This window comes from Leguminivora glycinivorella, chromosome 7 (genome assembly GCF_023078275.1).
Source record: "Leguminivora glycinivorella isolate SPB_JAAS2020 chromosome 7, LegGlyc_1.1, whole genome shotgun sequence".
Lineage (NCBI taxonomy): Eukaryota > Metazoa > Arthropoda > Insecta > Lepidoptera > Tortricidae > Leguminivora > Leguminivora glycinivorella.
The window spans coordinates 10,540,457-10,567,915 of NC_062977.1; the positions used below are offsets into that span (position 1 = coordinate 10,540,457).

The window sequence follows — 27,459 nt, forward strand, 5'->3', positions numbered from 1 at the left end:
AAGGGACTTGAAGTTGACCAAATTAGATGCATTTATAGAGCTTTTAGTAGCAGAAAAAGAATGTGTGAATTTTATTGCTGAGCAACAAATACCTTGACCAAATTATGTAGGTTATGTTAGTTTAGGTATGTTATGTAGTTAGATATCATAACACTTTAATTTTGTTGCATTATGCATTATTAATTTTGTTGCTTTCTTTGTCTTAGGCAATTATATGTGTTGAAGTTTATTAAAACATCCCACATGATCGCTTGTCTTAAGTACACTTTGACAGACTATGCGTAAAAAGAAAAGATACAAGCAAATCTCGTCTCTATAGTAAGCAATAAAGTAGGACATTTTACTAAACCTCAACACATATTTTCTGCTAGGTCTATGTATAGAAGAATAAGTAACTCTTATAACACTAGTATGCCATCCCATTCACCAAGAGTGAGCCACAATAAACAGAGAGTAATTAACTATATGTGTACAAATGTCAGTTATTGTTTCATTAGTATAGTGTTAAAGTAATGTTTTGGTGACCAGACCACTATGATCCAGGGATGGGGTGGGATAAAATTTATAAACAAAATTAGTTTTACAGTGTTTAAATCATTTTCAAGTACCAAGTGTATTGTAATGACTCACCAAGTAACTACACTAACTTTATACAATCATACAGTTTATAAATGGTGGAGTAGACATACATAAATTAGAAATCAATTCAGACCAAATATATGAAGCATGTAGGTGGAAGAAATAGCCACTGATGACTTAATCTAACTTGTCAATTATTTAGGTTAGGAAAACAAATTATCCTTTGAATGATAAAATAAATCACATGAAGGCCAAAATTGAACTTACCAGGATTTACACCACTCCCTTGTTTCTTGTTGTTTTTCAAATATCCATCCAAATCAAGATTATTCGAACTTTTGTCGCTGTCACTAGCCATTGAAAGGTTTCACTTTAATAACTAAAAATCGGTTGAAAGTTGAATTGCATAAGTACATTTTATACACATTTGTTCAAAGTCAAAGTAAATGTACGAGATATATGAAAAAGTATTCAATAAAAATAATAAAAACACGTTAAATACATGTTTACACCCTCACTTAACGTTCAACAATCGTATTTAAAGTACGTTCCAATTCCAATTGCGACAGAAAAAGTTTTAAAAGATTTTATATTATAAATATTTGTGGAAGAAATTTTAAAATATGTAATTAATTTTAAAAGTATCGCCAAAGTTTAATAAATGTTGTATTAAAATTCTGAATACTACGAAGCGAAAAATATTTTTCACAAATGCTATATTTTGAAAGGGTACCACAGACTATAAAGCGAATGGAAAAACTGACCGGAAGTAAATAGACAATGAACATTTGTTTTGTTGACAAAACCAATCTAAAGCACCTATTACACGAGCAAGTTCTGCAACAAGGCCAAAATATTATATTATACCACATACTACTCTTTGCAAGGCCCTCAAGGTGCTCATTGAATAAGTATATGACATTAAGAACTGTAGTAAAACTACTCATAGAATCTCTTCAAGAGTTTCAATACTCATCTATACTTTATAAAATGTAATATGCATACGCAAAATATTATACACAACGTTTATCGAATGGTCATTGACTCGTGTCTCGTGTGTGACTTCAGCAATTTCATTCATTCAATTTTGTCCATTCCACACTTTTCGGTTCTCTCACTCACATTTGCGTGACAGAAGTTGTATTACTTTTGCATTGTAAACTTGAATTAAATTTTAATTAATTGCTTAAATCACGTTTTAATAAATATTATTAGACTATTGTCAACAAGGAATTCATTTTCTGGAATCATTTAAAGAGGGAGCATTTTGCTGATGTGATATTATAGAAATGTCATCATATATGGCAGGTGTTTTTGATTTGGATTTAGATGTGGATCCTGATACTGTAAACGTTGGAGATTCCGACGAAGACGATATTATTGAAGTCGATGAGGTATTTATGCAAATTGTATCTATCAACAAAGTCCTTGTGATGCTAACCTAAAAACATGACCAAGTAAATTCTCAATTACAACTCAAGGATAAATTTCGTCTTAGTTCAAAATGAGCAATTTTATGAATGAAATACACGATATTGGTCTACATTTGTGTTTATTTACCCTTATGGGCAATTTTATCACTTACAAACATTGATAAGTGTTTTGTGATTATTCATGCAACAATTAACTTTCCTTGTTTTGAATGCAGGTCGATTACGAACCCGAATTACACGTGAATAGCATTGTTGAGTAAGTAAAATAAAATTATAATGCTTGCCTATTTATTTAATAAGTCTATCATTAGGTACTTATTACACAATTATTCATATAATAAGCAATGGTTCAACTTTACAGGCAAGAAGGCTCTGAGACTATTCAATTATCTGAAGACAATGTTAACCCAGGTCAATGCAAACGCCTTGGTCCTCAAGATTTCGAACTACGTAAAGTTTTGGGAAAGGGTGGATATGGCAAAGTGTTCCAAGTGCGAAAAATAACAGGTGCTGATGCTGGTGCACATTTTGCTATGAAAGTGCTCAAAAAAGCTTCCATAGTTCGAAATCAGAAAGACACAGCACACACAAAAGCGGAGAGAAATATTTTGGAAGCTGTAAAGGTACATATTTCACATTCAGGCAACAACAAATACCAAAAAATAGTTTAATAATTAAAACATTTAGTGTATACATTTACCTACAACTATAAAAAAGAGTATGTGGTGGTTTCTGACATCAAAATAATGGTAACTTAAGGTGATATTTAACTCATCTAATCAAGTTGGTTCTTATTTGCTAAAGGAAAAACATGTAAAAGTGTATATTCTTAATTTGAGATCATAAAATTTAATTTAATATTTCAAAAATAAATGTATGTTATTATTATTTCAGCACCCATTTATAGTGGAATTAGTATATGCTTTCCAAACAGGTGGTAAACTATACTTAATATTAGAATACCTAAGTGGTGGCGAGCTATTTATGCACCTTGAGAGAGAAGGGATTTTCCTAGAGGACACAGCTTGGTTAGTATTACCTCAAGTTATTTGTATGCACATTAAACTCTAATATGAGATAGCAGTACCTATTTTCAATGAAATGATTATTTTCTACTGTTATGTAAATTGTTGGGCATAATACAGATGCGTCAATCGAGCGCAAGTTTGTCATATTCATGTTAAGTTGTTTACAGAGGTGGATAGTGTTTAAGTCATTGGTTTAAGTGTCATGATGGTGGCACATAAAAGATTAAGTACAACAAAATGCCCTAAAATGAATGATGCAATGCTCTTGTGCTGCTTTTTTTCGCAACTTCAAATTGAACTAACAATAATAATAAATAAATAAAAGACCGTCGGAGGTGTCCCTGCATGGCAAGTACGGATCGAGCGTCGTATCAACTCGTTTAGGACTCTCATTGCAAAGCTGATCTGCTTCAGAGGGGGTAATAATCGCCCCCGAGTAATGCGCTTTGTGAACCAGGCGTTCGCGGGGACGGACATCAGGCCCCGCGACTATTTAGCGAATGTCACAGAGCGCATCGACTTCCTGAAGCAGAAAGTCTATGCATGGGCAAGCCGTATTCGCCGCTACAGAAAGCGTGTGGACCGATTCCAGCAGAATCGTCTTTTTCAAGGCGACCAAAGGAAAGTATACCGAAGGTGGGAGGAAACCGACCCTCGTGTGTCTGACGTGCGGCTGCCGGATGCTACTGCCATGTCTGATTTCTGGCGTAGCATCTGGTCGGTGCCCGTCGAACACACGGAGGGTGAGTGGATGACCGTTGTCGAACGCGAGTGCGAGAACATCGAACCTATGGGGGCTATCACCATCAGCCCCGACGACGTAAGTTGTGCTATCCGTACGGCCCAGAACTGGAAAAGTCCTGGACCGGACGGGTTGCACAACTTCTGGCTAAAATGGTTTCGATGCTCGCACTCGCGTTTGGCAACGCAATTTCAACAAGCCCTCGATCTTGGTTCTCTCCCACCTTCCCTAACAACTGGTGTTACTTTCCTGCTCTATAAGTCCGGTAGTACCACGGAAGCAAAAACTACAGACCCATTACGTGCTTGCCTACACTATACAAGCTCCTTACATCCATTTTGAGAGCAAAAATTAACGCGCATATTGTCGCTAACAACATTCTGGCTCCCGCTCAAAATGGATGTAGGGTTGGGTCCCGTGGTACTAAAGAGCTCCTCCTCATAGACATGACCATCTGCCAACAAGTTCGGCGGAACAGGGGAGCCATCTCGGCCGCTTGGATTGACTATAAGAAGGCCTATGATTCGGTGCCTCATTCATGGCTGAGAAGGGTATTGGAGCTGTATAAACTTGATGCAGCTTTAATATCCTTCCTGGCTGCATGTATGAGGCAGTGGACCACAGTCCTTCGTCAACCAGGAGGCAGGGATGACCCCCCTGGCCCGCAGGACTTCATAAGGATTGAGCGAGGAATATTCCAGGGTGACAGTTTGAGTCCATTATGGTTCTGTCTAGCTCTGAATCCCCTCAGCACCCTGCTGAAGGATTCTGGGCTAGGTTGCCGGCTTCGGAGAGAGGGTGAAGTCATCTCTCACCTTCTGTACATGGACGATCTCAAACTATTTGCACCGAACACCCAAGACCTGATGGTGCTATTGAAAACCACAGAAGTTTTCAGTACCGCCATCAGAATGGAGTTTGGTGTCGATAAGTGTGCGGTCATGCATGTACAGCGGGGGAGGTTGTAAATTCAGAAAATTTACAACTTTCTGAGACGATGTCGTTCAGATCTATCTCTGAATCAGAAACCTATAAGTACCTTGGTATGTCACAGTCGTTGGGTATTGAGGATGTTGGCATTAGACGGTCGGTGAAGGAGCGCTTTTTCAGTCGGCTCACAAAAGTCCTTAACAGTCTTTTGTCAGGAGGCAACAAAGTGCGCGCCTTTAACGCCTGGGTAATGCCTCTACTCACATACTCCTTTGGCATACTACGGTGGACCCAGACTGAGCTGGACGCCCTGGATCGGAGGGTCCGCTCACTGCTTACCACACACCGTATGTTACACCCGCGCTCGTCTGTTATGAGATTGTACATCCCACGGAGGTGCGGAGGTCGAGGCTTCCTAAACGCCAAAGATCTCCACAACCGTGAGGTGTACAATCTCAGGAATTACTTCCTTAACAACGAGTGTGGGATGCATCGTGATGTGGTGGCAGTGGACGGAAACCTCACGCCGCTCTCCTTGGCGAAAGAGAACTGGCGCAAACCTGTGGTACTAAGTACTGCGGACCGCAGGGCGATATGGGAGAGCAAGCAGCTACACGGGCGGTTCTACAAGGCCCTCACGGGACCCGATGTAGATCTGCTCGCATCGGTGAACTGGTTACGATTCGGGGACCTCTTCGGAGAAACCGAGGGTTTTGCCTGTGCAATTGCCGACGAAGTTATGATGACGAACAACTACCGGAAATATATCCTGAAGGACGGTACGGTCGACATTTGTCGGGCATGCCGCCGTCCCGGAGAGTCACTCAGGCATATCATCTCCGGTTGTTCTCATCTAGCTAACGGTGAGTACTTGCACAGGCATAATCTCGTAGCCAGGATCATTCACCAGCAGCTTGCTCTTCAATACGGTCTTGTGGACCGCGAAGTACCGTACTACAAGTACTTACCTGCGCCAGTTCTCGAAAATGGTCGTGCCACGCTCTATTGGGATCGATCTATTATCACTGACAGGACTATTGTAGCCAATAAGCCTGACATTGTCATAATAAATCGATCGCAACGCCGGGCCGTGCTCGTCGACATCACCATCCCCCATGATGAGAATCTCGTGAAAGCCGAGAAGGACAAGTCAAAAACCTAATCTAAGAAAAGAGATAAATAAAGGAGAATAAATAAAAATAAAAAAGCCTTTTATTCTAATTGCACTATTAAATTTTTTTTTCTACATTATTTTTTATTTAATTATGCTGGTGCATTAGACCCTTTTTGGGTGAAGGCCTCCTCCATCGATTTCCACATGTCCCTCTTTCTTTGGCAGTTTGGATCCAGTTTGGGCCAACTGATTTTTTAATATCTTCGTCCCATCCTGTGTATGGTCTGCCGCTGCGACGTTTGCCTAGAGGGCCGCACCATCTTGTGACTTCCGTAAACTAACAATAGTAATAAAATTATATTTTTTCAGCTTTTATTTATCAGAAATTATATTGGCACTGGAACATTTACATAGTTTAGGCATAATTTATCGTGATTTGAAACCAGAAAATGTTCTATTGGATGCCCAAGGCCATGTAAAACTTACAGATTTTGGATTATGTAAAGAACATATTCAGGAGGGTATTGTCACACATACATTCTGCGGTACCATTGAATATATGTAAGTTTTTGATTTGTAAATCTTTTATCAGTTTCTAGCTAAATTTTGATTAATTGTATTGTCTAGTTTACATATCAGTGTAACAGATAAACTATCTAATTATAAACTGATTTGTTGATAAGTTCTATCAAATGAATAGTTTAATAACTACTTAATTTTTTAGCTGTTTTATCTAGTGTTACTAAGTACACTAAGATTATTCGCTCTGGCAAGGCATTGTTGTATGCTACTTATTGAATTGTAATACTTGTAAAAAAATTATATACAATAACCTTTTTTGAAATTTTTATAATATATGTTTTATTTATAACTGATCAATAATTTTTCACTATTGTTATTTGTAGGGCACCGGAGATCCTAACAAGGAGTGGTCATGGAAAAGCCGTAGATTGGTGGAGTCTGGGAGCACTTATGTATGACATGCTCATTGGACAGGTAGGGGCATAGGCTGATAATGTATAGAGACCCCGAGCGGACATGATACTCATTCGCTGAAAGTGGAGTTGCGAACTACTATCACAATCCAAGCCATATTCTTTCCCTATTTTCTGCATATCAGAGGACAGTTTTTTTGGTTGAATATAGAATCTATCAGTTCTGTAATGTAGTTATATTCTTATTGCTAGATCAATTTCTAATCTCTGTTCAAATCAAGGTAACTTTGGGTAAACAAGGTAAATTTGTAATTGGCAGATCTTTCATTTATCAAATTATTATTGGACTGTTACTGACAAAAAATGTTGTTTAATACGGGTGTGTCATAAGGTGAAGTGTGTCTGGCATTCACCTTTCTCCAATTTAAATAAATAAAATACTTATTTAAAGTAAACGTTTTATTTTCAGCCTCCATTCACCGGCGACAATCGTACAAAAACCATAGAGAAAATATTAAAGGGTAAACTAATGCTGCCAGCCTACCTCACACAAGACGCTCGCGAGCTGATCCGTCGCCTCATGAAGCGATCGGAGACTCAACGTCTGGGCGCCGCAGGCGCTCAGGCAGTACGCGGTCACGCCTTCTTCAAACATGTCAACTGGGAGGACGTCTTCTCTCGCAGACTGGAACCTCCTATTAAACCTAGACTGGTGCGTACTTGATCTTTGTTACACCTTGACTGTAGTTAGTTAAGATGTTGCTTAATAATGCGATCAGGGACCTAGTGTCCAGGCGCCGTGGGCGCTCGGGCCGTGCGCGGTCACACCTTCTTCAAACATGTCAACTTATAGCTTGTCTTCTCTCGCAGACTGGAATCTCCTGTTAAACCTAGACTGGTGCGTACTTGATCTTTTTTACACCTTGACTGTAGTTGGTTAAGATGTTGCTTAATAATGCGAACAGGGACCTAGCGTCTAGGCGCCGTGGGCGCTCGGGCAGTGCGCGGTCACGCCTTCTTCAAACATGTCAACTTATAGCTTGTCTTCTCTCGCAGACTGGAACCTCCTGTTAAACCTAGACTGGTGTGTACTTGATCTTATTTACACCTTGACTGTAGTTGGTTAAGGTTAAGATGTTGCTTAATAATGCAATCAGGGACCTAGTGTCTAGGCGCCGCGGTCACGCCTTCGTCAAACATGTCAACTTGTAGCTTGTCTTCTCTTGCAGACTGGAACCTCCTATTAAACCTACACTGGGGCGTGTTTAATCTTCTTTACCACTGCTATCCTACCTGGACTCTAGCTATTTAATCCATCGCTTGGCAATTTGGTTTGACTTCTGGCGTCTTAGCGATTAGATGGAGATTCATATTCGCTATTGCTAAACTTTAAGATATACTATTGATCATCAGTTTTGCCGTTACTTCTGTTTGTGCTTCTTTCGTTGTTCTAAGGCCCACTACTAGTTCTGTCTAAAAATGGTAGGTATTGATATAATTTCAGCTGAAATTCAAGACCTATCAATGGTCATAATTTACCTTCATTAACATTGACCTAGGTATTTCTAACTATACTGCACTGCTGAAAGTAGAACGAGATTAGCGATTAGCATCGATAAATATTCAATTGTTTAACGCTACGTTATGGAACCTTGATACAATCAATCAAGAACAGTTACTGAATTGCTAATACAACCATGCATGTGTAGGTGTGTAATGTGTATAGGTCTGCCTACCTATTAATTGTCTAGAGATAAACTTAATTAGATCCGAATTTCAGCAAAATGTTGGCCCTTTATTAATAGACACAAATTATGTCGAATAAACAGTTATAACCGAAGGGTTATCCCTTCGCCAGTAAACCTTAGCAAGTATATCGATGGTAATATACCTAGAATCGAAGATAGGTAATACATAGAAACGTTTAATTTTTATTTCAGACTGGTGAAGACGATGTCTCACAATTCGACACCCGGTTCACACTGCAGACGCCTATCGATTCGCCAGATGAGTCGACACTTAGCGAAAGTGCCAACCTCATGTTCCAGGTTAGTGTTTTATTTCGATTTATTTATTTTGGATTGGATCATGTCATTGATGTATTAGACTGGACATGAAGAGTTTAAGACAAAACCGTGAATTGAGGACAGACATGTGCAATATACCTACACAACATAGGTAGGTACACGGCGGTAATTATCATGTCAGCAATACTTTAGTCGTATACTTTTAAAAACGATACACATACCGTGTGTTGTGTGGCGCGTAATCCTGAACCTAGTCGTCATGCATTATAGTTGATATTGCGCTGTAACGCTCGTTCAATGAATATTTGATTGTTTCAAAGGAAATCGGAGCAGTAGAGATCTAGAGATTAGAGAAACGTCTGCAGCTTGTTTATTAAGTGTTAAATTAAATATTTGAGAGAGATTTATAGAGTTGGCAAGAATGTAACGTAAGCCAGGGCAAATTCCAACTATTCTAAAAACTAGAAGCTAGTCTAAAGTTAGATATCAAGTGTGCCCACCAGCGAACTACGAAGGCGGTTGAGGGTTACTGCTGATGGTCACTTAACACGTTATCTTATGGAATGTGCGACATCAAAGCTGCTACCACATTACAGGGCCGTGCCAAGGCCATATCATATCTTTTTATCGCTCGCCTGTATGGCCTTGGCATGGCTTGATAATGTGTTAAGTAGTTGTTTGAAAGAATTTTATTCTATGGGCAACATAGAAAGCACACACGTGGCCCACGGCATCATCCTTCATAAGACGCTCTAGATGGACTCACTTCTTGTACCTATTCGTATTGTAGTAAATAACCACAGATATAAAAAGGAAGGACATCTGATATGCTGGGAGATTTGTATTGAATACCCTTGTCGCAAGTTCTTGAACCCACACAAAGCACCAGTGTAGACAATGCACGCACACATTCTTGTAGATGGAAGCTATTGCGCAATACGCGCGAATCATTTCCTTGTCTGTACAGTGTGCTGCAAAAGTGTATGACGAATTTATCAATGAATTCATTCATAATTTCTCTCTGCAATTTCGCAGCTCGCTGTACATGCGAACAACCAGCGAGTTGTGTCATCATCATAACGCACGCACACAACGATAACTCACGGTGAACTGGCGGCGTTGTACTACGCTCAATGAGCTAACAACTGCGACACAGCCGCCGGCGTCTCCGCTTTCTAGCATTATATCTCAAGTACACTAGTTGCAATTGCCCTGGCTCTATTTTGTACATCGCTCCCCAGGGCTTCACATACGTGGCGCCATCTGTCATGGACGAGATTCACAAGCCGCGCGTGATCACGGCGCGCTCGCCGCGGCGCCCGCGCCCGCACCACCACGCCGCGTTCGCCGTGCCGCTCGCCTCCACCGCGCACCAGCCGGAGGACCTCATGGATGTACAAGGTCTACCTATATAGTAAGTACGCGACACAAATAGCTAAATTGTTAAGGCTACGCTAGACATAGTGCGTAAACGTTTGTAACACGTCATGTTCCTTGCCATACCTACCTACTATTCGCTGTCTAAAAAAAAATTAAAATTAATATGTTGTGTGATTTTTCAACCTAGCCAACTAATAAAGTAGAAGATAGTCTGCCGTAGCAAATATAGTAAGCTTCCGTGTCAATTTATTTCATGACATGTGCCCTTTTAAATTTTTGATGTAAAAGATTGAACTCAAAAGCGCGTAATAAAATAAATGACACTGGGATTTTTTCCAAGACACACGCCATGACGTCAGAATTTTGTAACAAATTCTTATTATTAGCTTATGACCTCATGGTTCATTGTTCTTTGTTACAAATTTGATTTCGGTATTGGTGTCGAAATAAAGTGATTATCAAAACTTGACCAAGCCACATATTTCTGGACGAGACCATAGGGAATTTATACTGTTAACTATACAGCAGCTCTTCACGTCTACTACAACCCAACTGAGTTTGTGCTCTAAGTCTGGCGAAGCCTTTTATACCTAGTGTTTATTTCTTCTTTTATTAATTGTAAGTATTTGTAAACTCCTATATGGACGACTGTTGTGCCGATTTTGATAATTTGTCTAATAAACAGTGTCGCTATTTTTTCAAATAAGAAAAGAAACTGTTTAAAAATATGTAAGTATAGCATATTCTAGATTGTGTTTATAGAAATGGAGTAATCTGACCTTCTAATAAAAATGTACCAAATCATTAACAATCACTTAAAATCCCTTTAAGAATATATATAAAATATGGTGTATTGCTTAAACCTGGGCCGGTCTTCAGAGTTTAAACCGACGTCATTGTTGCCTTTTGTATACTTATTTGTCTTAAAAGGGGATGTTGGAATTAACAAGTGATATGAAATAAGGTGCTGTATATGATAATAATGCGTCACAAGAAGAGTGAAACACAACGACGAGCGGTTCAATTGTGGAAGACCCAGCTCTATATTAATTTGGTCAGAAACGAAATTTCTTTATCGTAAAGTGTTAGTTTAGTAATTACATATACTTTGTACTGTCGCGCTATACTGACCCAGACATCGTTATCGGTCAGTCTTATCTTATAAATTACCTGCCAAACTAGGAATTTCAATGTTTCTGGTATGACGAACAATTCTTTTTGTCAACCCTCTGAACGCCGAAACTTGGTGCCTCGTTAAGCAAAAACACTAAGCTTTTATACACACCGCGAGTTCTCTAGCTCGTATGTCTGGTTCATTTAGCTAGGCACAGGTAGGTAGGCATTCAAAGGGTTAAATTGACTTGGCTTACGTTGATTTGGAGTCACGCGACTATTATTATTCTAAGATTTAAATAAGTTATCCTACCTGCATTATCATTAATAATCTGATATAAATGCTCCGAAAATATGGATGCATTAACCTCGTATATCTTCCAAAGGTTCGTGTTTCATAATTTATATTAGTGGGTTTCAAATATTCTCCACTATAATATTACTGTTTATTTTAAAATTACAGCAAGTGATGAGATTGGCCAGCAAGAGGAGAATCTTCGGAATCCCAGATTGTAGCACTGTTAGGTACAATTCACGTTGATATTTCAAATAAGTATGCGGGTTCAAGTCAGATATCGGCTGCGCTGGTTGATCAATGAGTATGTATCTGTGCTCTCTGACTGAGCGTCTAGCGTTGTGCACCTGACGGACGACGCTCAGCGCGAGAGAGTAATTAAGAATAAGTAGAACGTGTCCTCCCGAGGGCCACGGCATCGCAATAAGGTTTCTCGATTACCGCCCATGTTTACAGATTTAAAAATATTATTTGTATTTTCTTAACTTAAATTTAAAAGGCACATTGCCTGGTTCCTCGAAAGATACTATTTAATTTTATAAAAATATTAAAGAGGGCAGTTTATTAAGGATAAATATTTAACAGTATCTTGATTATATGCATAATAACTATTGTGGTAAATGTGTGATTAAATATCATTTAATATGTATGCGTGTACTAATCGAGGGCTTTTGTTTGCAGGCCTAGAATAATTCACATTAGTTGACCATTTATACTAAGGATGATGAATTAAACTACAAAGATGCCCATGTAATACTGTCGGTGAAAATAATGGTACTGTTTTATACTATTATTAATGGACATTTTATACAAGTTACCGTTTAGTCTAATATTTGGGTAGAATAATCACGTATATTAAAATGTTCTAACTCCGACTATTTGACAAAAATAATAATTTACAATATAACTTGTTACCATGCTTCATGAATTGAAATAAAGGTCATTTTTTATTTTGTAATTGGAAGTTTTATTACGAATTATTTTATCATAAAACCTGTTAGGATAAATAACAAATTAAAAAGAAAATAGTTCAGAAAACAATGCTCTTATAGATATATCACAAGTGTAAATCAAATCCATAACAATTAGTTTGTACTCTCTTAATGGTTCTAACAATTTAAACATAACAGGTTGGTCACATGCAGTTACCAAATCAAGCAATATACTCGTATGAAACAAATATGAAGAATTAAAAACAATAATTTATATTAACGAAACTTTGTTACCCAAGCCCAGAGGCTATTAAGGCATTCACAGTTTAAAATTAACCAATAACCATGTGATTTAACATGCATGATATACAAATAATCTCATATTTTTATATTTGTTTTGTTGCCTGTGGACAACTGAAGATTGTGAAAAAGGGAAGAATCTTCTGAGAGCCCTATGTCCATCATAATGAGAGATAACAGGATCAGTGGATCACATCATCAGTATCCTAATAACCAATACAATTTGGTCTAGGAAAGATTAAGTCATTTAACAAAAAATAACTATTTGAAATTAGTTAAACAAACAGTTTGTCAATTATCTTACATTGATATAATACTGTTCCACCTTGTCAAAAAGTGTGCATTGTTTTTTGTATAAGTGTTATACATTCATCTTTTTATTATACCACTACCCGCATTTCCATACAGCTGTCACAAATTAGGTAAATATGACTCTCATTTACTTCAGTGACATTAGTAAACAGGACTTGATTATTACATAGAGTGCCATGTGCTTCAATACAGCTATTCAGCGATTTCTTTATTTCTATTAAAGACTTTTGTGTTTGAATATTAAATTTGCATAGCAAACATGTCAAAGTGCCAAAATCAAGTTTTAAGTTAACTTTTTGACACACTGGGCAAATAACATTGTCTTCCTGTTCTATTGTAGACCAGTCTACATTTTCAGTTTGTGATTTTTCATGTTCTTCCAGCCACCTGCAAAAAAATTAGCAATATTCTTTGAGTTGTTACAACAAAAAGAACAGAACGAAGAACAGGAACAAATATCTGTGCTCATCACACAAATAAATGCCCTTACGATTCGAACCCTCGGCACTGCGGCGTAGCAGGCAGGGTCACTATGTCCTAGGCCAGACTGGTTGTCAATATATGTATTCCCATGAACCTCAGATTCTGGCGGCACGTCTCGCTGAAATTCGTGGTTTTCGCATTTACTTTTGAATAAGGAATAAATTAAGTGCTTGTGCAGAACTTTGAACAGCTAGCCGAGGGCTGCCATCTCAGCAAATTTGCTTGGGCGAGGCAAACATGCGCGGATGAGCATGGACGTTTTCCTTGTGAGGCACTGCTTTGGCGTGCGACCAGTGTGGACCCGAGTAATGTAAAGCGAGTTCTGTAGTATGACAACAAGAATAATTTATGCATTAGAAAGGTTAATAATCAGAAACAATAAACGCAGTTTCATGGTGGTTGTTGTGCAAAAAGATGTGGGTAGTATGAAAATGACTTCCGTTTTTAGAATGAAGGTTATAATGCAAAATTTTATTATAGATTGTTAGAAAACTAACCACTGTAATTCTTCCTGAACCAATTCATTCCGTATTTCTTCCATTATAATATTTTCTTCATCTGTGATCGTTGTGTCCGCAGAAAAGCTAAACATACTCTTATAGATATCGGTCAATGTTTCCCGTAAGTCAGTCTCAGTGCCACGGAGCCTGTTCAGAAGCATATTTCGACAGTTTTGAACTTTATCTTTATAAGTCTGTAAAAAATAAAAACACAGCTATATAATATTTAAGAACCAAAATACTTTTCTTAGCATGATAAACAAACCAACACACACCTTCCTCATCTTTTCTTTCAGTTCAATTGGAGAATGTTTGTGCTTTAAAGTAATATGCCGATATGAGGGAGATCCTGCACTAGGAGAATTCAACGGACATCTCGAACTAGGAGAATTCATGATTTAATGATCAAAACAAAGGCAGGTTTTATTGTAAATTGGCGGGATCACGGGATGAAAGTAACACGAGTTGTGTAAATTGACAACTTGACAAGTAGTCAAGTATGAGTAGTATGACAATGACATGAGTGGCGGACATGACAGCTGACATTGAGAAACTGACAGATCGTGGACAGATCTGAAAATATTGGAAAATATGAAATTACCTGAGAACAAATTTTATGTATGGCCTTGACTGCCAACCAAACCAACTGCTAACCCGCTTTAGAAGAAATGGCTGCGAAATTAACCCAAATTATTAGTGATTAACACATATTTTTGGGCGATTAATATGCCATTACAACTCTCCTAATGGCCGCTGTACCAATGCCAAGCAATGTGTAAACAGCCTTATCTTGGCTTTCACAAAGGGTTGGTGGAACAAACACAAACACAAATTGAAATCACCGTAGTTTATTTTTCGTTGGTGCTTGCACATTTACTCTATGTGATTATGAAAAAAAGTAACTAAATTTATACTATAAATGATTATACATAATTACTATGATTGAATGTGCTAATCTGCTAATCTTACAAAACAAACATAAGCACATAGAAGTAGATTTTATTTTTCATAATTACATTTTTTCACCTTAGCAGCATGCTGTATATATACTGGAAAATATTTATAATCATTGGCAACATTACGTTATTAGTCTGTCAGTCAGATGGAAAAAAACAATGTGAATTTGTGAGTGAGTGATAAGTAAAAATATGTCTAAATCTAAAAGTTGATAGGCATTCATGAAGAGAATAATTGAACAAAAAAACGCGTTCCTAACTGGACTTATGAACGACGGTGGGGAAACAATGCCACACATAGAGAAGATGCAGGCGCGAACAGGGAAGGAGACTATACATTCTGGTCATTTCATGGTGTCGCACTTTGAAGCAGAGGCCCAAGATGATTTCGATGATTTGGCCGTGCCTGTACCAGACGAAGAACAAAATGTTCAAAAGGTGTCGGTGGTGGCGACGTACACGGTTCCAGGGTCCAAAGAACCTCCCTCCTTGTTTGATAAAGAAGATAGTAAACAACATCAACAGCTTTCCATTGAGATATCCCTTACAAAGTTATTTAAATGTATGACTTTGGCCTACAGGTATGATTATATTTATTAATTAAATGGAAGATAAGAATAATAGTGCTTTATGTGGTACATTCCAATAAGAAGCAATGATTTCCCTTTCTTTTATTTTTGTAGAAATGTCCTTGATGTTAGTTCTAAGAGTATATTTCAGATAAATAATGGGTAGTCCAAACTTATCTACAATTTATTGTAAAATTTAAGTCAAATTTCAATACAATTTTTAACAAAAAATAGGGAAACAAGTATACTTCCATTGGTTATAATATAAGCTTGCAAAGATAACAAGAGGTCATCATAGTCTGCACCAAAGACACAGGTCACATACTCAGATAACTGGATTGATTATATTTATGTACTATGAACAAGTTTATAAACAATTAAAGTTTCTATAAATCATTTGGCACTGATTACAAAATATATCTTCACATAGCAATAATTGTATTCTTGATTTGCCATCATAATTACTTAAGAAGCAATTTATCTAATGTTTTTATTTATATAATGCGGCTATTATAACCTTTATTTCTGATGAACTTTAGGTCTAGTTTATCTTGCATTAGTCTTCTTACTTCCTATTTTTTATTAGTTATTTACTAATTACATACTTGTTTGTTTAAATAGACATGATAAAGTTAGAACATTAATACCTAAAGTAATTGAATGCTGGAATTTACAAGTATGTAATTATGCATATTATTATTAAATATTCAGTTGAACCATTTTCTGAATATTAATATAATTATTTATTTGTTCCGCACATGATGATGTGTATGCACCTTTAACACAAAATGAGATTAAGAACAGCATTTTATAAAAAAAAAGTCAGCTTTAACTTAATTGCTGCCCCTCTGATATCATATGTGCAAATTAACTGATCTGAACTGTTTTACATGTTCATTTGTTTCTTTTGATATAAAAATGTAGATTTTATCTTTGTATTAATTAAATTCCAGCAGACTCGTGTAGAACCTATTAAGTATTTTACATTTACTTATTTCAAATCGACAACACAAAAAAACCTTACAGTACAAATGATAGGCGGCATAGTGACAGAAAACATATAATTTTTCTATAATTCTCTCTTTAGAGGTTCATAAACATACATCGGGGTTTTGGGAGCGGGAATGATTTACACTAGCCTAAAAAGGGTGAAAATGATGAACAACAGACATTACTTTAACATTTCTAGGTACATTTGGAGCCAGATACATAGTTTAATCTATATTTCAGTAATTCAAGTTACTATAAACAGAGTTATAAATACACGAATTCATTCCCGCTCCCAAAACCCCGATGTATGTTCATAAATTATATGTGTCATGTTTGCTTTAAAGATTGTGTACTTTTCCTACAACAATGTTTAAAAAATGTTTTTGGAATATTTCATTACGATTACTTAAATTTGTGGCATTTTCAAGCATAAGGTGCTTAATTATAAGGATGGGTAATTCATATAAAGATACAATAAAATTTCGTCCCTATGGTAAGCAAAAATGTGGTATCTTTTTCTAGAGAACATTACATTTACTTAATATATTCATATGGCAAATATAGTAGTTGTGCTTGCAATTTGCTTTCCACCTGTATTTGAACTGATCTTTACCAGATAAGATAAAAGTATACCTCCTTATCAAGTCTGCTATTTGTATTAAGCTTAAGATCACTTATTGATAGTAATTCTGATAACACACTACATATTTAATCTTCTTACTTTATATTACTACTACAGTATTCTCTGATCGACTGTACATTTGCCACTATCCTTACAGGGACAATTATACTCTTTATAATGTTTGTTTTCAATTCTTTTCAAGTCAAAATGTTTCTTACGAGTTGTAGAACATTTATTGTTAAGTTATGTAGGAGTAAAGAATTATTCAATTTGTGACGGGAACACACGCGTAAAGTTCAGAAGAGCATGGTGATTTTGTTAATATTTTTATATGTATTTGGAATAATTTGTTTCCCAGACAAAAACTAACTTCACCTAAATGGAATCGTTTCAAAGGTATAAAACTTCGGTGGAAGGATAAGATCAGATTGAACAACGTCATATGGAGATGCTGGCACATGCAGTGTGAGTACTCACTTGATTTTTATTGTTATCATGTTATTTGTGGCAAACTAAGCAGCAAAACAAGAACTGACTGTCAGGGTTCGAGGATATATATCAATGGATATATATCAAGATATATATCCGATATATATCGGATATATATCCAGCGGTGTTCGACGATATATATCAATGGATATAAATATCCAATATTTATCATTTGTTTATAAATATTGCAATACTTATACAAACATGGTTTTAAAAAATGTAACATTGTTAAAAATATAGTTTTATTGTGTTTGTTACTGATTTTTTTACTAAATATTATGTTTTTAGTAGAATTTTCCTTATCTAAAGTTGTATTCATAAATAGTGCAACAAAATAATAATATGTCTTCCATACAAAATGGATATATATTAAAGTTGATATATATCCGATATATATCATAAATATCCGATATTTGATATTTATTATAAATATCGGATATTTTCGAACCCTGCTGACTGTACAATGAACATAAAAATGGCTGGGCTAGTACTGATCTTCCGTCGGAGCAGGGGCGGCTCACTCCGCGATTGTATCGCCGCGCTACAAGTACATGCTGGCGGCCGCGAGTTCGCGGCCTAATCAGGGGTGGTGCGCGTTCTCACGGAACGCACGTTCGCACTTTCTATTGTTACTTTACGTCGCGAGTTTTTTTAAGGTTCATATGCAATGTCCACGTGTTGAATGGCTAATAATGCATAGTTAACTCGTTTCTTTGTTAGAATTTTGTAGGCATTTAAAAAGGCGGCATTTCGTGAACATCAAAGCAGTGGGCCTTCTGTACTTGTACTATTATATATTCTGTGGTCGGAGTTAAGAGTGTGTGCAGCACGGAGCCTAACACACATGGAGTATAAACTTTAGACATTAACACACCCATATCATTAAATACTCTATAATTATCAATGTAAACAAACTTGTGAAAAAAATATGAAAATCCACTATAAGTACATAAAACAGTGGTCAAAGAGGTTGTCTTCTTCCTCGTTCCCTCAATGCTGAGAATCACGACCAAAGAGGATGTAGGTTTGCTTGAAAGTGTGCACTGTGCAATCTCATTGGTCACTTAAGTATTTTGTTGTGTTTTTACATCCTAGTTGTCCTAGTTGTGATAACTGAGTTTATATTGGTTTTAAATAAGGTGAAAAAAACACACACTTTTTTACTAATGCCAAATTGCGGCTTTGTAGCAAGTACACACAAAAATAGTTGTACCACCCACGAAATCATGTTTATTTACAATTAAGCTCTAAGTGTGCTTCTTTATAATTATAAAGTGTCTGCAAATAATTTATGTAGTTTCAGAACCTGTAGGTAGTTAAAGTGATACGTGAAATTTTTAGTTTTTCAGACAACACGTGCTTCTGTTCAAATTGCATGAAATTGAAATATTGAAATATTTTATTTGCAAGAAATGTGGTACATTAGATTAGGTGGTAGGTAAACATGCATTATTTTGATCGTCACATTTCGCCGAGGGTGTAGGCATGCAAATTTTTATTATTGACTAGAAAATTGACTTACGACTACATATTTACAAGTAGAGACGATATAGTACAACGCCAACGCCATACTGTTAAATTATAATACTTATGTCACAAAATGTTACAACATGCCAAAATAAATTAATGCATTACCAGGGCAATGAGTAATATTTAACATGTCAATCAATATAAAAATTAGTTATTAAAAAATTAGTTATTAAAAAATTCATTAAGGTTATAAAAACATTTGTCGATCAGCCAATGTCGAAGTTTACGTAGAAATAGATTTTTAGACAACAATCTTAATTCTAAAGGGATATTGTTAAAAACTTTCAAATTGCAACTTTCATGCAAATTAGTCGATATATTCTTAAAATCACATACAAAGTTTAACCATCGCAACAAGATATAAGAGAAGTTGATTGGCCCAATTACAATTATTTGCAGCTTATCTTAAGTTCACATCCGTAGCGCCTGCGCCAAAGATCTCAGCCAATGGGGCTTCGTCCCGCGTGTAAAATGTGATTACCGGTTTATCTCATACCACACAGCATAACATACAGCTACCTTTTGATATCGGCCAAATACTTCGAAAACTACGAATTTTACTGAACAGGTTATTCAATTATGAATCTTATTTTCGATTTCAGAAGATTCAAATTGTTATGGGAGTTTTCGTTAATTATGCTTATTTACATAGATTGTATATGCCATGTCTTGAACATCATAACGGTGACGAAGAGAATGGGGGAATTGTAATTTGTGATAAACTTTTGTAGCTCAAATTATTATTGATACTTCATTGGTATGTAATGCGGGGGTTAAAGTAACTTTTATTTATGTTTGCAGTTATTAAGAAACAAAATACGCTGGTGTGCCAGTTCGCGTCGCCGCTGGACGTGGACACTCATGTTAAGCCAGAGGTAATATGGTTTTCAGTACATGTGCGGCTATTTTATGGCAGTAGTGCGTTAAAATGGTACTTACTTAATGTACCTATGACGAACTTGGAAAGGCCATATGTACTGAAAAACGTTGTATAATAAACGTGATAAAAGGAAATTCGTAACTCGTGTCGAATTAATCACCACTCATTTAGAACTTCCTCTTTTCCGCACTTGTACCGTAATGTACTATTACCAGAGATCGGATTTTTGTGCGTCATCTCATACTAAAAGTCATTAAAATGACGTAAGTCACTAAGAATGTCGCAAATCCGTCCTATCTCTGAATATTACAGATTACATCTGGCGGTTTAGCACAACTTGCGTTGTCGCGCGCGAGTCCATACATCAAGCGCGACTTCAAGTATGGATTCGCGGGCGACAGCGCAAGTTGTGTTAAACCACCTGGTGCTATTTTATGACATTAAGTACATTTTTAACCGACTTCAAAAAAGGAGGAGGTTCTCAATTCGACTGAATGTTTTTTTTTTTTTTTTTTTTTTTTTTTTTTTTTTTTTTTTTTATGTATGTTACTCGATATCTCCGAGAATCGTGGACCGATTTTCAAAATTTTTTTTTGATCGAACGGGTATAACCCCGAGATGGTCCCATTGGCACCAAGTCGGGGTCTGATGATGGGATCTTGGAGAAATCGAGGGAACTCTTCAAATGTTATAGGCACATGTAATGTTTTTTGTGTATTTTTCAAAGGTACACCAGTATTTGCGTCTGATGGTAATAATTTTATGTGGCTGAGCTGATGATGGAAGGTCAACTCCTCAATGGTTAGGAGTTAAAGGACAATTCTTTCACTACTGTACATATATTCGGACTGATACATAATAATATCACTAGGAACCACTAAAAATCAACAAATAAATTAACTTTTTAACAAAAAATAAAACCGCCTTCAAAAAAAGCGTGTTACAAAACACGGAAAAACTAAAAAGCCAAATATAATAAACCTTCGAATTCAGATTTCTTATCGAATTGCAATAATCTAAACATCCAAATTATAAACAAATCAATTATTTTTGGAGTCGGGGCCAGCCTGCGTATGGTTGGGTGGGGCAAACAGGAAATAGCAAGGCGACGAACAGGTCTGGTACCGACTACAAAAATAATTGATTTGTTTATAATTTGGATGTTTAGATTATTGCAATTCGATAAGAAATCTGAATTCGAAGGTTTATTATTTTTGGCTTTTTTGACATTATGTAACTACTCGTGTCAAAAATTTCAAGTGACATTTATCCATATTTTATAATAAATAAATGGGAAGGTGCAGATAGTTAAAGGGATGGAGAGTGACATAGGCTACTTTATGTCTCTTTCTAATACCCCTCTTCCCTAAAATGGGGGTGGATTTTGTATGGAGCATTCAACAATTTTCAAATTTAACGCGAGCAAAGCCGCGGGGAAAAGCTAGTGTACTATAAAACGTTGTATGATACACGCATGGATACGTAATTCTCACATGTATCAGAATCGGAAATAGCTCAAAGCCCATTTCTGAATTAATTGTTGAATCAAATGTTAAAATCTATTTATATGTATTCCATGCCGATAATAAAATAATGTAAACAAAAAATATGTGACTGTCATTCAACCAATATGTACAACATTGTTTAAGTATCTATTTAATTATATCGTTGGTCGAACGACTGAGTCACATGGTTGTTACCACACGGTTGTTTTTTTGTATACAATAAACATATATTATATACTTTTCTCTCCTGAGAGTGGGGCGAATAGCAAGGGATAATGCAAGGAGGAAAAAATAAATAAACATAAACTTTCAGCAATATCTCAAAAACAATCCATAATTATACCTCAGTACCTAATAGGCGAGTTTCCTACTATAGACAAATCAGCTTCTTTTTAAGAACTTTTTTATATTAAAGGAAAAAATGGAAAAATTTACGCTTCCGGCGGGACTTGAACCCGCATCATTTGCAATCCGTGCAAGGCTCTTAACCAATTGAGCTACGGAAGCCACGCCGGACATCGCAAATCTTTCCATGCCTCTCCTATGTACACACGTCTTGGGGTGACGTCTAGCGCCATCTACCGACAGACTATTACATCTTGTACGGCACTGGAGTCTCAAGTTATATTGAGAATTCACCAGTAACAATGTGCTAACCCATACTAAATTTATTTTTAACAAGCAGAAACGTCTGCTAACGATTCTAAACATTTTTATATTAAAGGAAAAAATGGAAAAATTTACGCTTCCGGCGGGACTTGAACCCGCATCATTTGCAATCCGTGCAAGGCTCTTAACCAATTGAGCTACGGAAGCAAAATACAAAATACAAAATCATTTATTCAGCAAATAGGCCACGGGGGCACTTTTACATGTCAACATTACAGAGTATTCATTAAAGTTAAACAAATGAAATTAATAGAAATATTAACTAAAAATATTAATCATAAGCAAAGTAGCTATACACTGATATAGAATTAGAGATGTATAAAGTCTCTAAATGTCATATTATTACTAACTATAATCAATACATAAAGAAAGTGCAAACAGATACAAAGATAAAAGAAATCTATAATACTTCAATAGTTGTAAAAGACTGAATATTACAAGTAAAAATATTATACTTAATCAAATAATCCATGGAGATGTATAGCGTCTCCAAGAGTCAAATTTTATAAAATTAAAATATTTAAAAGTAAAAACCTTTGTCAAATAATACAAAAAAAAAATAAAAAATACAGAAAATGAACAGCTAAATTACACATTTCAAGAGATGTACAAGTCTCTAGTTGTCAATCATTAAAGAACAAATCAAGTTTACAAATAAGGGCCAATCAAGGTTACAAATTAAGTTTAAAAATATAATCAAAATCTCAGAGATGTATAAGGTCTCTAAGTGTCCAAAAAACTAACATTAACTTAATCAAACGACAACAAGGTCATTAAAGTAAGGAGTCTATTTTAAAATAAAATATAAAATAAAAGCCACGCCGGACATCGCAAATCTTTCCATGCCTCTCCTATGTACACACGTCTTGGGGTACATACATTTGTACATAGGAGAGGCATGGAAAGATTTGCGATGTCCGGCGTGGCTTCCGTAGTTCAATTGGTTAAGAGCCTTGCACGGATTGCAAATGATGCGGGTTCAAGTCCCGCCGGAAGCGTAAATTTTTCCATTTTTTCCTTTAATATAAAAATGTTTAGAATCGTTAGCAGACGTTTCTGCTTGTTAAAAATAAATTTTTTTTTAAGAACTGTCAAAACGATTTGCTAGTATGGAATTATTATGAAATACTGAGGAGTGACGCCACGGTCAATTCATTTACTTTATATATTTTTCTCTTTGACTTATTAAATAGAAATTATGTTTAAACATAATTACTGTCCACATTTTTCTTCTAATTATGTGGTGCTTTATTTCTAACTAGCCTATTGTAGATGACCATTTCCAAAATCATTCGATTTTGAGATACTTACATTAGGCTTAGCAGGGCAGTAGGCAGATGAATTCAAACTCATGTTTTTGTTCCAGACAACAATATTAGAAGGGAAGTACTGGAAACGTAGAGCTGAAGCAGTTATAGCAGAATATAAAAAATGGCGAATGTTTCATATAATGCGTCTCCTGGGGAAAGGAGACACCTCCGTCCAGGATGCGGTAAGGATGTGAAATAGTCTGCATTATATTGAGAAAACATATTACTATTTTCCAGACAATTAATGGCAATATCAACCAATATCAATCACGCCGACAAAGTGCAAAAATAAAAAATGGAAAAAAATGTTTTATTAGGGTACCCCCTACATGTAAAGTGGGGGCTGATATATTTTTTCATTCCAACTCCAATGTGTGATATATTGTTGGATAGGTATTTAAAAATGAATAAGGGTTTACTAAGATGGTTTTTTGATAATATTAATATTTTCGGAAATAATCGCTCCTAAAGGAAAAAAAAGTGCGCCCCCCCCCTCTAACTTTTGAACCATATGTTTAAAAATATGAAAAAAATCACAAAAGTAGAACTTTATTAAGACTTTCTAGGAAAATTGTTTTGAACTTGATAGGTTTAGTAGTTTTTGAAAAAAATACGGAAAACTACGGAACCCTAGTACTGAGCGTGGCCCGACACGCTCTTGGCCGGTTTTTTAAATTTCCTATCAAATTGTGGGTCTACTGACTACTGAAACTTGCAGATATCGGACATGGACACTGTGGAGTCGTTCTCGCAGTGCAGCGACTTCGCGGCGAACATGCTTACGGACGAGGACTACCTTACCTTCATGAGTGACACGCTCTTCTCCACCATCTCCAGTCATCAGCCGTTTGCTTTCCCGGACCCGAGGGAGATTGGTAATTTCATATTTATTAAATTAAATTTCATTTATTTCAAGCTCATGGCTCATAAGCAGTGATCGGGGATTTGGATGCCACACCACGGGATATCAAGTAGAAACAGTGATATGGATATGCCGTCCGGCCCGTGATAATTTTTCTTTTGTCTTAGTAGACAAATGATCAGACGAATCGCCTGATGGTAAGCAACTACCGTAGCTCATCCATACTAATATTATAAATGCGAAAGTAACTCTGTCTGTCTGTCTGTCTGTCTGTCTGTCTGTCTGTCTGTTACGCTTTCCCGCTTAAACCACGCAACCGATTTTGATGAAATTTGGAACAGACAATCTTTAGACCCTGAGACAGAACATAGGCTACTTTTTATTTCGAAAAAAAGGGATGAAGGGGTTGAAAAATAGGTTGAAAGTTTGTATGGTATTTCTTAATTTTAAAAGATAAAACCATGAAACTTTATATTTTAGCACTTGATAAGAAATCATTAAACATATATTTAAAGTCACATACAGGTCGAACGCGATTATTACCTTTAAAATAAACATGGTGGGAAATAAACATTAACTAAAAGCGGGTAGATTATATTTATTTGTCTACCCCGAACATTTATATAAATTAATATCGGGTAGTTTTGTGTTGTTTACATCTCCGGTGACATTTTGCTGGGACGCCAGTCTTCCGCGACCACGGCCAGTGCAACCTGGCCGAAACGTTGGGAAAAAAGGTAAAAATAATGTTAATTAATCGCGTTCGACCTGTATGTGACTTTAAATCGAAACGTTGGGAAAAAAGGTAAAAATAATGTTAATTAATCGCGTTCGACCTGTATGTTGTGACTTTAAATATGTGTACAATGCGCGAGAACTTAAAGTGTTATATCATTAAACATCTTGATAAGGGATAGGGATAGGGATAGGGATAGGGATAGCGATAGTGATAGCGATAGGGATAGCGATAGGGAAAGCGATAGGGATAGCGATAGGGATAGCTATAGGGATAGCGATAGCGACAGCGATAGCGATAGCGATAGCGTTAGCGATAGCGATAGCGATAGCGATAGCGATAGCGATAGCGATAGCGATAGCGATAGCGATAGCGATAGCGATAGGGATACGGATACGGATAAGGATACGGGTATCGTTAGAGGGATACGGATAATTGGTCGGCGGTCTCTTACAATCAATGTGCTCTAAGACGATCGTTGTTTGCTTGCTTGAAGATTACGTTTGCGATAAGTATAAGCAAAATGTAAAAAATTGTAAGGGATAATAGAAAAAAGTACTTTTTACCGATCATAGTGTCGAAATACGGGCTATGTGGGATGTTTATAAAGGTTTCCCCAGCGTATATAGAATTACCTACGCTGTGGTCGATGTGTAATATTTCTACAATCATTGCAAGCAAAAGTATTACGTGCAATCGAAATAATCGCAGATAAATATACCTACAGAGAAACCTACGGTCCCTACGGATCCAAATGAAAATCTTAATGAATACTTTTATTACGCGGGCGAAGCCGCGGGTAAAAGATAGTAAACAATAAGGTTACAAGTAACTCGGTCGAAAACTAAAAGCGATTCCTGTGTAGGTAATAATATTTATAAAATAAACGATATTGAATAAGCAAGTTTAGCAAGTGTTGGTTATGATATAGGGAAATAGGAATGACTATATAAAAATAATGAAATTGTAAATGTAGGTATTATTTACGTGTAATATAAAAAGTCTAACTTTCTATGTCACTAAGAAAATGACTGTTATTTTGCACTAAATTATTTATCTATCTATCTATCTATAGCAGCCTCTAAAGCGCCCGTCTTCGGACATAGGCCTCCTCTCCATTCCTCCACGCTTGTCGGTCCATTGCCATCCGCATCCAGCATCAGTTTATTTATCTATAATAAAGTGAATTTTTATACGCATATTTTATTGTAAGTGAATTAAGAAAAATAAATTCAGCACTTTCAGCAGTAATAACAAAGATAATTTGAGGTCCATTTAAAACACTGACCCGTAATAGCAATAAATTGATAATATAAAGGTAGGCATAATATTATGATAAAAAATTGTCCTTTTTCTAACCACATAAAGCCTGGAATCCCACGGCATATCCACATTAGCATAATGTTTGAGGTCATTCACCCTGTGTGGCATCCAAATCCCCGATCACTGGTTATTACTTAGAACGCTAACATTGTTTTTAAGTAATAATACAATAAATAACTTAACTAAATGGTACACCGTTCTTGTGAAGTTCAATACAGTGCACTATGTACAGTCAACCAATTTGAATCCTAGGCCACTGTAGAACCTTTGCACAGTAAACGTCAATGTGACTTCTTATGGCAAATAGAACATGGTTTAAATGAGACAGGGTTCTAGAGTGGCCTAGGATTCAAATTGGTTGACCGTACGGACAGTCCAGTCTGTCCGCAATCATGGCCAGGATGGTGTTGGGGCTGGCGCGCACGCGTCGTACGAGCGAAGCGGCTCCCAAGCGTATTGCCGCTTTGAAACACCGCTTTAATTTATCACTAGTGTGGGTACGCGGCTGATCCATACAAGCCGATTCCCACAGGCTTGCCTAAAATTGATTACTAGTAAAGTACCTAATGTAAAGGTAGCTTTATTTATGCTCAGTGTTGCCTAGCAGAAATTTTCACCAGCCGCCACCGGTGGGTAGTCAGTGGCCGCGTCATGGTCGGGTTTTTGTCACTTTTAACTATGAAACTCCCGGAGACTCCAATATATTTTAAGTCGATATAACGCTCGGAAATGGATCGAAACATGTCGAGCGTTATATCGACTTTTAAAGTATTGTCATATCATGCGGCACTTTCGCACTTAACATACTTATTAGAACGTGACAGACATGGTGACAAATAATAGACAGCCGTCCATCTTAGCCCTGCAGAGAGAGCAGAACAGAGGTCATAGAGATTACAACTCTGCTGTCGGGTG

The 27,459-nt window shown here is 36.5% G+C and overlaps 4 protein-coding genes across 16 annotated transcripts in view; 2 read left to right on the forward strand and 2 right to left on the reverse strand.

Moving 5' to 3' along the window:
* Positions 1-1,096, reverse strand: part of LOC125227821 (phosphatase and actin regulator 1) — a 79,492-nt gene extending 78,396 nt beyond the window's left edge. For all 6 annotated transcript variants that reach the window (XM_048132182.1, XM_048132183.1, XM_048132176.1 and 3 more), the window contains exon 1: positions 847-1,096. In XM_048132182.1, the coding sequence (XP_047988139.1) occupies positions 847-937 (91 nt within the window). In that variant the 5' untranslated portion in view covers positions 938-1,096. The remainder of the gene's footprint in view (positions 1-846) is intronic.
* A 562-nt stretch (positions 1,097-1,658) lies between these two features.
* LOC125228182 (ribosomal protein S6 kinase beta-1) lies at positions 1,659-12,534 on the forward strand. Of its 3 annotated transcripts, XR_007177263.1 has the most exons (11): positions 1,659-1,973; positions 2,228-2,268; positions 2,374-2,635; positions 2,907-3,040; positions 6,196-6,387; positions 6,732-6,822; positions 7,231-7,473; positions 8,702-8,809; positions 10,030-10,202; positions 11,745-11,806; positions 12,258-12,534. XR_007177263.1 is itself a non-coding variant. In XM_048132649.1 (10 exons), coding segments are annotated over exons 1-10 (1,350 nt in total). In that variant the 5' UTR covers positions 1,659-1,868; the 3' UTR covers positions 12,259-12,534. The 3 variants fall into 3 exon arrangements, 2 of the variants coding, with proteins under 2 accessions (XP_047988606.1, XP_047988605.1); XM_048132649.1 differs by lacking the exon at positions 11,745-11,806; XM_048132648.1 differs by having other exon boundaries at positions 1,660-1,973; positions 11,745-12,534.
* LOC125228183 (RPA-interacting protein-like) lies at positions 12,520-14,593 on the reverse strand. Its single transcript, XM_048132650.1, has 3 exons — positions 14,379-14,593; positions 14,101-14,297; positions 12,520-13,507 (listed from the first exon to the last, which is right to left on the reverse strand). The coding sequence occupies exons 1-3, from the start codon at positions 14,496-14,498 to the stop codon at positions 13,189-13,191; spliced, it is 636 nt and encodes a 211-aa protein (XP_047988607.1). The 5' UTR covers positions 14,499-14,593; the 3' UTR covers positions 12,520-13,188.
* Positions 14,594-15,187: 594 nt separating this feature from the next.
* LOC125228181 (carbohydrate-responsive element-binding protein) overlaps positions 15,188-27,459 on the forward strand; it is a 39,358-nt gene continuing 27,086 nt past the window's right edge. For all 6 annotated transcript variants that reach the window (XM_048132642.1, XM_048132640.1, XM_048132641.1 and 3 more), the window contains exons 1-5: positions 15,188-15,640; positions 17,599-17,705; positions 20,061-20,134; positions 23,680-23,805; positions 24,342-24,498. In XM_048132642.1, coding sequence (XP_047988599.1) covers positions 15,282-15,640; positions 17,599-17,705; positions 20,061-20,134; positions 23,680-23,805; positions 24,342-24,498 — 823 coding nt within the window. In that variant the 5' untranslated portion in view covers positions 15,188-15,281. The remainder of the gene's footprint in view (positions 15,641-17,598; positions 17,706-20,060; positions 20,135-23,679; positions 23,806-24,341; positions 24,499-27,459) is intronic.